The 13,488-nt window shown below is 49.3% G+C and overlaps 1 protein-coding gene across 1 annotated transcript in view; it reads left to right on the top strand.

Annotated features, from left to right (window-relative positions):
• LOC311228157 (ensconsin-like) overlaps positions 1-13,488 on the top strand; it is a gene marked incomplete at its 5' end in the record, with an annotated part of 223,863 nt that overhangs the window by 98,913 nt on the left and 111,462 nt on the right. Inside the window, 5 exons of the mRNA XM_084314070.1 lie at positions 3,369-3,613; positions 5,262-5,412; positions 11,698-11,890; positions 12,096-12,200; positions 12,346-12,396. Of these exons, the coding sequence (XP_084170196.1) occupies positions 3,369-3,613; positions 5,262-5,412; positions 11,698-11,890; positions 12,096-12,200; positions 12,346-12,396 (745 nt within the window). The remainder of the gene's footprint in view (positions 1-3,368; positions 3,614-5,261; positions 5,413-11,697; positions 11,891-12,095; positions 12,201-12,345; positions 12,397-13,488) is intronic.

Raw genomic sequence — 13,488 nt, 5'->3', positions numbered from 1 at the left:
ACCCCCGCCTACGTGCGAGTCACGAGGGTGGTGGGTTTGGTAGACGGCATGAAGGAGGGGGTGCCTCGGCTTGATAGGCCGATGGCAGCTCTCCTTTGTCCTGAGGTGGTGTGGGAGCCGTTACGGAAGCCGGTTCCCCAAGGGAAATCGGCGAGGCGGTTGGCTTTCTGGAGTGACCAGTCATTTATCTCCGCGACTCAATCTCTGGCTGCCACTTCTAACATCGCGCAGCTGGCGAGATTCATGTCCGGGATACTGACGGGCGGTACGGAGCTGACCGATTTGCAACATGATCAGCTCGCCCAGTCGGCAGGAGCCATCCTGCATCTGATCCAGCCGCCGCTGGGAAAGTACGCGCCCTGGCCACTCTAGTCCAGCGCCACCTTTGGCTGGAGCAGGCGCGTGTGCCGGAAAGGAAGAGGACTCCACTTCTGACAGCACCCCTCTCCGATGCTGGACTTTTCGGGTCGGCACTGCAGTTGATGACCTCGACCTGCAGGGAGATGCAGGAGGAGCGTTCCGTGCTCCAGCCTCATTTCCCCCCGCCCGATGTCGCCGGTGGAGTCAGACGGCAGGCTCGTCATCGGGGTTCCGCCGCCGTAGCCGCCGCTGCTACTCCTTGTCGTTCTCCCAGGCGACTTGAAGGACCAATGTCTGGTGTCCATTGATGTGTTTGGGTCTCGACGTGTACATAGTGCTGGCTCGGGGTGTTTCTGATAAGAATCACGCAGGAGGCTAGTACGCCTTGGTTGCTCGTTATTAAAACAGCGTTTTTATAGGGCAACTGGGATGGGGTATTTCTCTTCCGAGCGCCTGTTACTAGGTCTCGACGGATTCTCGTTCATATCTGGGGGATGTTAACGGAATAGATCAGAACATAGGTAGAGGGTTCTCACGCCCTTGGGGTGGGCCACTGAGCGCGGTACGAATGGGACCGTCTGGGTGGCGCCCTCTTTTCATGTTTTAGATCGACACGCGTACCTACCCCCTCTCTTGGAGTGGGGATGTCGGCGTGGTTAGGGCACGGGACTGGTTCTGGTCACGCTGGTCCAGGTCAGTTAACCCGTTGTCCGCCGGGGACGCAGATCTGCTGTTCTGGTACCCTGAGGGACTTGGGTTTTTTTCGGGGGGAAAAAATGCCGGGTCGGCCCGGGTGTCACAGGGTTGGGCGTTATGGAGACCCTTTGTTGTACCTGGCACTATCATGAAGGGGCTGGTTCTCCTTTCTTTTCGCTCCTCTTTGACGCATGGCGAAGAGGGGGCTGTTGGGGTGGTCTTTTGGACCTCCTCTGGTGACCCCGTGTGCTTCCCGAGCCGCCGGGCCCGGTCCAAAGTAGTGTTTCGTCGACCCGTAGGCCTGGAATAACCCTTTTTGAAAACTGAAACACTTGTACTGCGGTATAGCCAGTGTATACCCGCAGGTGTGTTTTGGAGTTTTTTCTTGAGGGGTTATAGGAACAACCACTGCATGTGGTACCAAGAGGGTGGTTGATTCCCTGGTGTGTTGGAGCAGTGTCAACTCCCGGGTTACCCGGTTGAGTGTGCCCCTGCACGTTCATGACGTCTGCCAATCGTGTCAGCCTTCTCTGCCTCGACCCCTCTGGGTCGGGGTTTTTTGGTGGAGGCTTTGTCATGGTGCGCAACAATGCCAGCATACGCCCCTTCCGCCGGGGTGCTGTTTTCAGTTGACCCCTTTGGCGCCTGTCTCGTCTGCAGTGCTCCAGGCTCGGGTCAAACGCCTGCTGCCTGGTTTAAGGGATCGACCCCTCTGGGGTCGTCTCCCCGGTGCGCTGCCTGCTTCCGCTGTAATATAGCCTTTTGAGTGCTTCAAGTTACGGCCATGCTGACTGCCTGTGTTGCAGGGTCAGTGTGCCAGGCGGCGTACTAGTGGGGGGAAGGGCCCGCTCTTGGAGGGGCCCTGTCCGAATACGCTGGCGATGTGGGGGGCGGTGTCACTAAGTGACCGCCTGGTGAGGTCTTGATGCTTTGGCGTCATTGACCTCTCCGGGCCCCCTTTTTCCGGGGGATCCAGTCCCTTCAGTGGGTCTGGGTCTTCCTTCGCGCTCCGCTGCTACGGCCTTGCCACAGGGTTGAGTTTGCTCTTGACCCCGTGATTTTGGGGGCAGTAACGAGGTTTGTTCCTTCCGTTCGTTCCCTGGTGGCATGCGGGTTGTGCGTGTGCGTAGTCGTGGGGTCAAGCCACGGTCTGCTCACCCTGTGCGTTGAGTTGCTCGAGTTCCTCTTCGCACGGTCGGATCCGTCTCCCTCCCGTCCTCCAATAGGGAGGGTATCCTCCATTAGGGAGGGTCGGGGGGCTCGGTCCTCTCCGGTCTGATGGTTGTGGGGGGCCTCAGCGGGGTACATTTGTTGAGCTTCAGGCTCCCGCTCAGCTCCTGTAGTGCAGATGACGCTGAGCGGCAGCCAGTATGATATAGAACGTAAGGTTATGTATATAACCAAGTTCTATGAATAATGGTGACGCTCAGCGTCGGGACGCCACTGCGGCACTTGACCTCGCCTTGTGGTGAAAGTTTGGGAAGGAGGCGAGTAGGTGACCACACACCTGCTTATGAAGGTAGCGGATAGGGGTGTGGCCAGACGGATGTTGGTATGTAAAGGTACATTGTGGATTTTTATTCAGTGCTGTGCACGAAGTGAGGTTAGTGCAGATGACGCTGAGCGTCACCAGTATTCATAGAACTTGGTTATATACATAACCTTACGTTAACCTTTCACTACCACACTACAGAAGGTTAACCTTTCACTACCACACTACAGAAGGTTAACCTTTCACTACCACACTACAGAAGGTTAACCTTTCACTACCACACTACAGAAGGTTAACCTTTCACTACCACACTACAGAAGGTTAACCTTTCACTACCAAATGGTTAACCCTTTCACTACCACACTACAGAAGGTTAAACTTTCACTACCACACTACAGAAGGTTAACCCGTTCACTACCACACTACAGACGGTTAGTCTTTCACTACCACACTACAGACGGTTAACCTTTCACTACCACACTACAGAAGGTTAACCTTTCACTACCACACTATAGAAGGTTAACCCTTTCACTACCACACTACAGAAGGTTAACCTTTCACTACCACACTATAGAAGGTTAACCCTTTCACTACCACACTACAGACGGTTAACCTTTCACTGCCACACTACAGAAGGTTAACCATCTGTAGTGTGGTAGTGAAAGGGTTAACCTGCTGTAGTGTGGTTGTGAAAGGTTTAACCCTTTGTCGTGTGGCAGTGAAAGGGTTAACCATTTGGTAGTGAAAGGGTTAAAGGACCTTTTCACACTCGCTCTGGCCAGAGGTCCAGGCCCTAAACACCACTTCCTGCCTCCACCAGACCCCCGCAGAAGGCCCCGGGACGTCCCCCCACTCCCAAGCAGCTCCGCTCTCCAGCGGCAGAGGACTGTGGGAACCTGCGTCTGCTCAGGGGGGTCACGCCAGAGAGCCCCGGCTCCTCCCCCTCCGGCGCTGCAGAGGAGGGAGAACAGGTCCTGAGTCCTCCCCAGCCCAGGCCACAGCCGCTGGGCCAGACCAGAGCCAGCGCTGACCCCAGTCCACCTGCGGCTCCAGCAGCAGCCAGCGGTCAGTATAGCCACTCTTCCAGTTGTACCTATAATAGTTCACTATTCTGTTATTATTATGTAATCACATCTCGTTAAGGGGGGGATTTAGCTGCTATTTTTTAAATGGTCCGGCACTACTCGCTTTTGTTATCTTTTTCCCATACCGGCAGCGTGGCTACATGGGTAGGGCTCTGGGCTCAAGTTGGGGAAGGTCGTGGGTTCGAGCCCCGGACCAGGGCACATAAAGTGGTGATGGTGTTGCCCAGTAGAGAGCACTCTGTCTGCCCTCTGGCAGTAACAATACCCCTGTTGTCCAGTAGAGAGCGCTCTGTCCTCTGGCAGTAACAACAATACCCTTGTTACAAAGACGGCTGTGAATGTCATCCTTCGGATGAGACGATATTAACAGAGGCACAGACTCACTGCGTCGTTAAAGAACCCGGGGTGTCTATTGTGAAGAGTAGGCGGTTCCCTGATGTTCCTGGTAAAGAGTAGGCGGTTCCCTGATGTTCCTGGTAAAGAGTAGTGGGTTCCCCGACGTTCCTGGTAAAGAGTAGGGGGTTCCCTGACGTTCCTGGTAAAGAGTAGGGGGTTCCCTGATGTTCCTGGTAAAGAGTAGGGGGTTCCCTGACGTTCCTGGTAAAGAGTAGTGGGTTCCCCGACGTTCCTGGTAAAGAGTAGGGGGTTCCCCGACGTTCCTGGTAAAGAGTAGTGGGTTCCCTGATGTTCCTGGTAAAGAGTAGTGGGTTCCCCGACGTTCCTGGTAAAGAGTAGTGGGTTCCCTGATGTTCCTGGTAAAGAGTAGTGGGTTCCCCGACGTTCCTGGTAAAGAGTAGTGGGTTCCCTGATGTTCCTGGTAAAGAGTAGTGGGTTCCCCGACGTTCCTGGTAAAGAGTAGTGGGTTCCCTGATGTTCCTGGTAAAGAGTAGTGGGTTCCCCGACGTTCCTGGTAAAGAGTAGTGGGTTCCCTGATGTTCCAGGTAAAGAGTAGTGGGTTCCCCGACGTTCCTGGTAAAGAGTAGTGGGTTCCCTGATGTTCCTGGTAAAGAGTAGTGGGTTCCCCGACGTTCCTGGTAAAGAGTAGTGGGTTCCCCGACGTTCCTGGTAAAGAGTAGGGGGCTCCCCGACGTTCCTGGTAAAGAGTAGGGGGTTCCCCGACGTTCCTGGTAAAGAGTAGTGGGTTCCCCGACGTTCCTGGTAAAGAGTAGGGGGCTCCCCGACGTTCCCGGTAAAGAGTAGGGGGTTCCCCGACGTTCCTGGAAAAGAGTAGTGGGTTCCCCGACGTTCCTGGTAAAGAGTAGGGGGTTCCCCGACGTTCCTGGTAAAGAGTAGTGGGTTCCCCGACGTTCCTGGTAAAGAGTAGGGGGTTCCCCGACGTTCCTGGTAAAGAGTAGTGGGTTCCCCGACGTTCCTGGTAGTAGGGGGTTCCCCGACGTTCCTGACCAAATTCCCAATCAGGTCTCTGACATCAAGGCCACCTAATCATCCCTTCCCCTTAATTGGCTATCAGTCCATGTCTCCCGAGCCGTTCAGCCATTGTGTAGTGTGTTGTGTTTCTGGTGCCAGTGTATGGCAGCCATTGATCCCGCCCCACAATGGTGTTGGGGGAGGCCATTTCCGCTCTACATTGTTGATGTCAATTCCTTTTTTATTCCTTTGGCTTCCAGAGCACGTATCCAGCCCCCCGGCCCACAGGCCTTCAGCCGGCACCACAGACCCAGAGGAGGCGAGCCGTATCCTGGCCGAGAAGAGACGACAAGCCCGTGAACAGAGGGAGAGAGAGGAGGAGGAGCGGAGGCTACAGGAGGAGCAGAAGAGGTATGCGTGTGTGTGTGTGTGTGCGCGCACGTGTGTGTGTGTGTGTGTGTGCGTGCGTGTGTGCGTGTACCTGTGCCGTGCACATTATTGAGGAGTAACAGATGACGGGATTAAAAAAAAAATGTAATGGTAATTGAAATGTGTTCTAGTTACTTTAAAGGGGAATGTTGCCTAACCTTAAACGGCAGCTGGTGTTGCCTAACCTTGCACATCAGCTGGTGTTGCCTAACCTTGCACAGCAGCTGGTGTTGCCTAACCTTGCACGGCAGCTGATGTTGCCTAACCTTGCACGGCAGCTGGTGTTGCCTAACCTTACACGGCAGCTGGTGTTGCCTAACCTTGCACAGCAGCTGGTGTTGCCTAACCTTGCACGGCAGCTGATGTTGCCTAACCTTGCACGGCAGCTGGTGTTGCCTAACCTTGCACGGCAGCTGATGTTGCCTAACCTTGCACGGCAGCTGGTGTTGCCTAACCTTGCACGGCAGCTGATGTTGCCTAACCTTGCACGGCAGCTGGTGTTGCCTAACCTTGCACAGCAGCTGATGTTGCCTAACCTTGCACAGCAGCTGATGTTGCCTAACCTTGCACAGCAGCTGATGTTGCCTAACCTTGCACGGCAGCTGGTGTTGCCTAACCTTGCACGGCAGCTGATGTTGCCTAACCTTGCACGGCAGCTGGTGTTGCCTAACCTTGCACGGCAGCTGGTGTTGCCTAACCTTGCACGGCAGCTGGTGTTGCCTAACCTTGCACGGCAGCTGGTGTTGCCTAACCTTGCACGGCAGCTGGCTTGTCGGGCTTCAAGTTGAGTTGTACCCGAACCTTAGCGCTCAAGTATCTTGTGTTTCATTATAAATAAACGTACCTTCGGTATGATGATAAGCAGAAAGTTAAACTCTGTTCCAGAGCCGAGATCCGTAGTCCCACTGGGTCGGGATTGATTGATTGATTGATTGATTGATTGATTGATTGATTGATTGATTGATTGATTGATTGATTGATTGAAAACTGTATTAACAGATTGCAGAATGGGTACAATACAGTACGGCTCAATACAAACAACTGCTAAGAGGATGAAGACCAGAAAAATACTTCCGTCTTGTTTACTTAAGGGTCCTCCATTTTCAATTAATCAAGACATTTATGACATACAAGACATACAAATATATGGTACTGTGGAATTTTGACATTTACAGGGACCAGTTTTTTTTTTTTTTTTTTTATCTACTTTTTTCTCCCATTTTCTATTTTTCTCCCATCCCAATTTTCGTATCGTCCAATTCTCCCCTCCCCTGTCTCGAACGTTGTTAGACTATGCCTCCCACTGGTCGGCTGCAGTGAGGACCAATCCTTGCATCACGTGTCCCCTCCGGTACACGAGGAGGCAGCCGTCGCATCTTTTCACCTGCACAGCGCGATCTCTCAGTGGCGAGGAGTAACGCGTGGGAGGCTCACGCTGCCCCCGTTACTTCCTGATTCTGCTGTATAGGCGTCACCAACCGACCTGTAGGAGTCGCCGTCCACAACGTCCGATCCCCACCCACCGGCTTTCCCACTCCCTAACACTGCCAATTGTATTAGTATGAACGACCAGCCAAGCCGGAAGCAACGCAGAGAGCTGGGCTCGAACCCAGAATCTCCTGCATTAGTGGCGAGCGCCTTGCCCACTGCGCCACTTAGCCGCCCAGGGACCAGTTTCTAATTGCAGCCACCGTAGGTTTGAGACCCTGTAGGGTTTCTACTAACTAGCCCCTCTGCCATGTGTCTAGTCCAGGGGTTCTCAAACTTTTTTATACCACAACCCCATTTTATTTAGGATTTTTTTTTGGCGACCCCACACTTAACACTTTGAGTGCCGACGACGTGAAATGTCATTCGATTTTTTTATTAGCAATCTGAATTCATATTTCATCAACCGAGTCTCCCGTTGATACAGCAGACCCTCTAGGAGCTCAGATGGGAAAATACCGCCCCCTATCGTCTCCCTGTGTAACTGCAGGCCATTCGATTATACTGCTGGATCTGTGGAGGTGGAGCCAACTGGCTCCACTGTGCTGGCGAGCCGTCTGATCAAGAGGGAAGTGATCGCGAGTTGGAAAGCAGCGTGGAATATATATATTTACAGCAGCCAATAATCAATCAATAAACGCTATCGATATTTGGAATGGCGATCAGGAATTGGAATAATGTTTTTGGAGAACATCTGATCATTCTAAGGTAAGGAGTCTATGTTACCAGTTTTAGGATAATCAGAGCTGTATTCACTGAGATATCAGCATGTGCCGTGTGTGTGTGTGTGTGTGTGTGTGTGTGTGTGTGTGTGTGTGATGTTGAGGAAATGAGAGAATAGATTTTTCAGCCCGCTTCTATAGCGTGCATAAGTACACATATACTATCGATAATCTAGCGTTTATTTGAAAACGATTCATAAATAGGCCGACAAATGACAACGTGTCTAGTGTATTCGAGAATATTCCAATAAATGCCGTTTATGGGGGAATCTTTCAATTTTCCGGCAATTTTCGAGAGAACGATAGCTTTTCGAAATGCTATAAAAAAGGATATGAACCGATTAAAAAACAATCCGTTTGGATAATGTTGACAAGTCATTGATAAGCGACGGGCAGATTAGACACATAATTTAAAACATAGATTATGCGTTTTTAACGTTAACATTGAAGTGGATGATGGCATTCAAGGGGGTAAAAAGGAAAACAAGGCCGGCACTGATAGTGTTAATGTGACCCCACACTTAACGGAATGTAGACCAGTGATTCCCAACCTGGGGTCCGCCAGGGGGCGCAGGGGGTCCGCCAGACCACATATGATTTGAGGTATTTTAGAGAAATATTATTTAGCATATGTATCATCAGAAGCATGAATAGTCTCTCCACTACAATAAAAAATAAAGATAAATAAATAAACATCTAGACATGATTTTTGAACGTTAACAGTAGGCTACCGGGTAGCCGCTAAAACGCGAATCAGTTGACTATCACTTTCCGTAGCTAGCCTAGCACGCTAGTTAACTTTCTCGGCTCGTCTGCAGTCAGCCGCCAGAGGCGAAAATGTGTGACAAACGAAAAGGAGATGACGGCAGCTCATCTGCAAAATAAGTTAGGACCTACAGCAATCGCGAAAATTACATCACCATGGGCTTCACTGAGGGACCAGACAAACGACCTGAGTGTGTGATTTGTGGAGAAAAGTTGGCAAACTCGAGCCTGAAGCCCAGCAAGCTGAAGAGACATCAGGCGTCTAAGCACCCAGAAACCGTTGGGAAAGATCCGGACTTTTTTCGGAGGAAAGAACAGTCTCTCAAGGCGAACAAGCCCGTTGATGTTAGAGTAGCGTGATGTTAGGGGTGGCAGTGATTTACAGAAGGCTACCGAAGCCTCCTTTGAGTGTTTGCTTTTAATTGCAAAAGCAAAGAAACCGCACAATATTGGCGAGCAGCTCATCAAACCAGCCTGCATCAAAATGGTTTAGAAACTGTGCGGCCCACAGGTGGCGGATAAACTAAAATCAGTACCACTCTCGAACAATGTAGTGAAAGACCGAATTGATAAGATGTCAAGTGATTGCGAGCAGCAGCTGTCAGAAAAGCTTAGAAAGGGTCCATTTGCCATACAACTTGATGAAACTACAACTGTCGCAGACGAGGCTGTGCTCATCGTTTATGTGCAATATATCGAAAATGAGGATCTGAAGCAGGACATTCTCATGTCAGTCAACCTTACTACCACCACTCGAGGTGAGGATATTTTTACTGCAGTGGATTCTTACTTCATTCAACATAAATGCAAACCGTTCACCATTAGGGCCTGATTTGAGAGGATGAATACAGGATTTGAATATTGGCCAACATTTTGAAATACATATGGTGCAAGATGAGATTTGTTGATTGAAGGCACAAGTCAAAGAAGCATAGTGGGTCTAATTATGATGCATATGCCTGTGTATAAGCAGTTTGTTATTAAAATGACAAAAAAAAGTATTAAAATGACAGAAAATAAGTATTTTATGGTATTTTATTAGGAGGGGGGTCCAGGAATTTCATCAGAGATGTTTGGGGGTCCCTGGGGGAGAAAAGGTTGGGAACCCCTGATGTAGACCAATCTCGGTCACTCTCTTTGTCTGGGAACGCCCAAAACCAAATTCAGTCACGCCCCATTTTGCGCGACATCCAGGCTTTTTTTACTGTCAGCGTTTGGGGATTTCATGTCGACAGGTAGGTGAAGTGAAATTATACTTATTTTAGAATATATATATCAAATGTCATGAGTATTCATCTATATTTAGTCATCTAAAGACTATTAGATATGAACGTATGTACCAGTAAAAAGTGGGAATCTCTAGAATGTGTTTTGGGCGACGCTGTTTACAAGAGCGGGTAGCCTCTCAACTTAACGTTATACACAACACTTTCTGTTGTCAGTAGATGGCAGCATTGGTTTAAAAGGTGAAAATGTTATGACTACAAAATGACTACAAATCCCAAGACCTTTAGCACCTAGTTCACAGGTCAACACCGGATTAGGAAAACGTGATCTGAGGAGCGTTAAACTATTAATGCAACCTGAATATAGTGACCGAGAATGGTCACCTAATTATCTTAACAAAAGTGCATTATTAGGGGAACATAATGGTACAATTTAAGATTTTAATGTTATCCGCATATAAAGGACAAATAAAACATTGTTAATTTGTAAGAAACCTCAATGAAAACGGCGCAGGGTAAATTATATTCGCTATTGTTATGAAAATGTGATAGAATCCTATAAAAATTTGGACGAATTTGGTCACTGTGACGTTAATGTATCGCGTAATTTCAACGTGGAAATAAGGAATATCAAAATAAAAGCACACGTTGTTGAACTTGATCATGCATATTTATTACAGCACTATGTTATCAATGAAATTAATTCATATTAGGCGGTTAGGTGGCCGAGCGGAGATTGCGTTCGTCACCAACCCCGGAGCTGTGAGCTGGATTCGCCTGTTCGAATCCAGCTCACAGCTCCGGGGTTGTCACCAGCTTGGCTGGCCGTCTGCACTAATACAATTGGCTGTATTAGAGGGTGGGAGAAGCTGGCGGGGTGGGTCCGGGTCGTTGTAAACAGCGACTCCTACAGTTCGGTCGGGGCGCCTGCTAAGCGCGGATAGGACTTGAGGGGGATAGTGTGGTCCTCCCACACGCTACGCCCTCTCAATGAGAATCCGCGCTGCCAGGTGAAAAGAAGCGGTGATTGGCTGGACGAGTGTCGGAGGAAGCACGTGGTAGCCTCCACTCTCCCAGATGATCTGACTGTGGGGGGTAAGTGCGCAGCGACCAGGAAGGGACTGGGAATTGGCATACGACTAACATTGGGATGGGAGAAATTCGGAGGAAAATGGAGGGGGAAAAAGATAAAAAAAAAAAAAAAAAAAAATGTATTCATATTATCAACAAAAGCAACGGAATTGTTTCTGTATACACATTTATAAAACGAGGCATATTTAGCCAAAATATGTTGCCAGAACATAAAAAGAAAATGCCCTCACGTGCGCTTTGGCGGAGATCCGCTGCTACTCTGAACACCCGCCTCACAGAGGTATTGATGAGAAGGGGACAAGCTTTCTCAGCGCAGCATTACACAACACTGGGTACTCGTTCCGGACTGATATCCAGAACTTTGCGAGGGCCTGTCCAGTGAACTTGACTTTCAGTAGCTTGTCGCACGAAAGACGAATTACCCCAAAATCTCAAAATTAACCTGGAGTGTCACTAACGGAGTTTCGTAATCCAGCTCATTATCAGCACATTTCTCTGCCAATGGGTTGTTTTTGTCTGCAAGGAAAATCTGCGTTAAAAAAGGCGATTTAATACTCTGCCTCGAGATAGCCACCTCACTTCAGTGTGGTATAGCAGCTGGCTATGTGCAGAGGCAGAGCCCAACCGGCACCGCTTCTGACAACAAACCTATCCAATGCGAGTCCAGGTTACACACAAAAGACCAGACCCCCTGCCCCCTCCCGCGATTATACCTGCGCAGGATGTAGTGAGATGTGTATTGGAATACTGTGTGTCGGCCTTCCGTTGATGAAGGGGCGAGACATGGCAAATACACACAGCTGCCGGGTGGAAAACTCTATCTGAGTTTTTTATTTTTATTTTTATGCGCGACCCGACCCCACTGTCACCTACCCACGACCCCACTTTGGGTCGCGACCCGTAGTTTGAGAACCGCTGATCTAGACTGTAAGTCACGTGTGTGTGTGTGTGTGTGTGTGTGTGTGTCCCTGCAGACTAGCCATGGAGGAGATGGCCCGCCGCAAGGCGGAGGAGCGTGCGAGGAGAGAAGAGGAGGAGGCACAGCGCCAGGTGGAGGAGAATAGAAAGAGAGAGGAGGAGGAGAGAAAGAGAGAGGAGGAGGAGAGACGAGAGGAGGAAGAGAGGGCTCAGAGGGAGAGAGAGGAGGCAGAGAAGCTTCAGAAACAGGTGAGTGAGGTGTACACAATCACTTTTCCTTGATATTCATTCAGCAGTTAACCTCTTAACATGCAACGGCCCGTATCCCGCCGGCGGAACGCACTTTGCGAGCGCCCAGTGCCTCGGGGTTGCATTTTTCGCTGAACATATAGATGACAGAATCAAAGACAAACAAACAAACACCGACATTTTTTGTTGTGTGCGTGTTGAACAGAGAGAGGAGGAGGAGTTTCGGCAGCGGGAGGAGGCGGAGCGAGTGAGGCAGGAGCGAGAGAGACACTTTCAGAAGGAGGACGCAGAACGCCTGGAGAGGAAGAGGGTGAGACACGTGCACACACACGTGCACACACACACACACATGCACACACACGTGCACACCCACAGTCATAAACACAGTCATAAACACACGGAGCACAATCTACAGTGTTGTACGTTACATCTAACGGCTCTCGTGTTCCCAACAGCGTCTGGAGGAGATCATGAAGAGAACGAGGCGCTCGGACGGAGCGGAGAAGGTAACTTAACGATAGATGAGATGCTCAGAGGGAACAGAGAAGGTAACTTAATGATAGATGAGATGCTCAGAGGGAACAGAGAAAGTAACTTAATGATAGATGAGATGCTCAGAGGGAACAGAGAAGGTAACTTAATGATAGATGAGAAGCTCAGAGGGAGCGGAGAAGGTAACTTAATGATAGATGAGATGCTCAGATGGAGCAGAGAAGGTAACTTAATGATAGATGAGATGCTCAGAGGGAACAGAGAAGGTAACTTAATGATAGATGAGATGCTCAGAGGGAACAGAGAAGGTAACTTAATGATAGATGAGATGCTCAGAGGGAACAGAGAAGGTAACTTAATGATAGATGAGATGCTCAGATGGAACAGAGAAGGTAACTTAATGATAGATGAGATGCTCAGATGGAACAGAGAAGGTAACTTAATGATAGATGAGATGCTCAGATGGAACAGAGAAGGTAACTTAATGATAGATGAGATGCTCAGAGGGAACAGAGAAGGTAACTTAATGATAGATGAGATGCTCAGAGGGAACAGAGAAGGTAACTTAATGATAGATGAGATGCTCAGAGGGAACAGAGAAGGTAACTTAATGATAGATGAGATGCTCAGAGGGAACAGAGAAGGTAACTTAATGATAGATGAGATGCTCAGATGGAACAGAGAAGGTAACTTAATGATAGATGAGATGCTCAGAGGGAACAGAGAAGGTAACTTAATGATAGATGAGATGCTCAGAGGGAACAGAGAAGGTAACTTAATGATAGATGAGATGCTCAGATGGAACAGAGAAGGTAACTTAATGATAGATGAGATGCTCAGAGGGAACAGAGAAGGTAACTTAATGATAGATGAGATGCTCAGAGGGAACAGAGAAGGTAACTTAATGATAGATGAGATGCTCAGAGGGAACAGAGAAGGTAACTTAATGATAGATGAGATGCTCAGAGGGAACAGAGAAGGTAACTTAATGATAGATGAGATGCTCAGATGGAGCAGAGAAGGTAACTTAATGATAGATGAGATGCTCAGAGGGAACAGAGAAGGTAACTTAATGATAGATGAGATGCTCAGAGGGAACAGAGAAG

This window comes from Notolepis coatsorum (assembly GCF_963971535.1).
Source record: "Notolepis coatsorum genome assembly, chromosome: 5".
Lineage (NCBI taxonomy): Eukaryota > Metazoa > Chordata > Actinopteri > Aulopiformes > Paralepididae > Notolepis > Notolepis coatsorum.
Note: the sequence above shows the minus strand (reverse complement) of the source record. Positions and strands in the feature narration are given on the sequence as shown.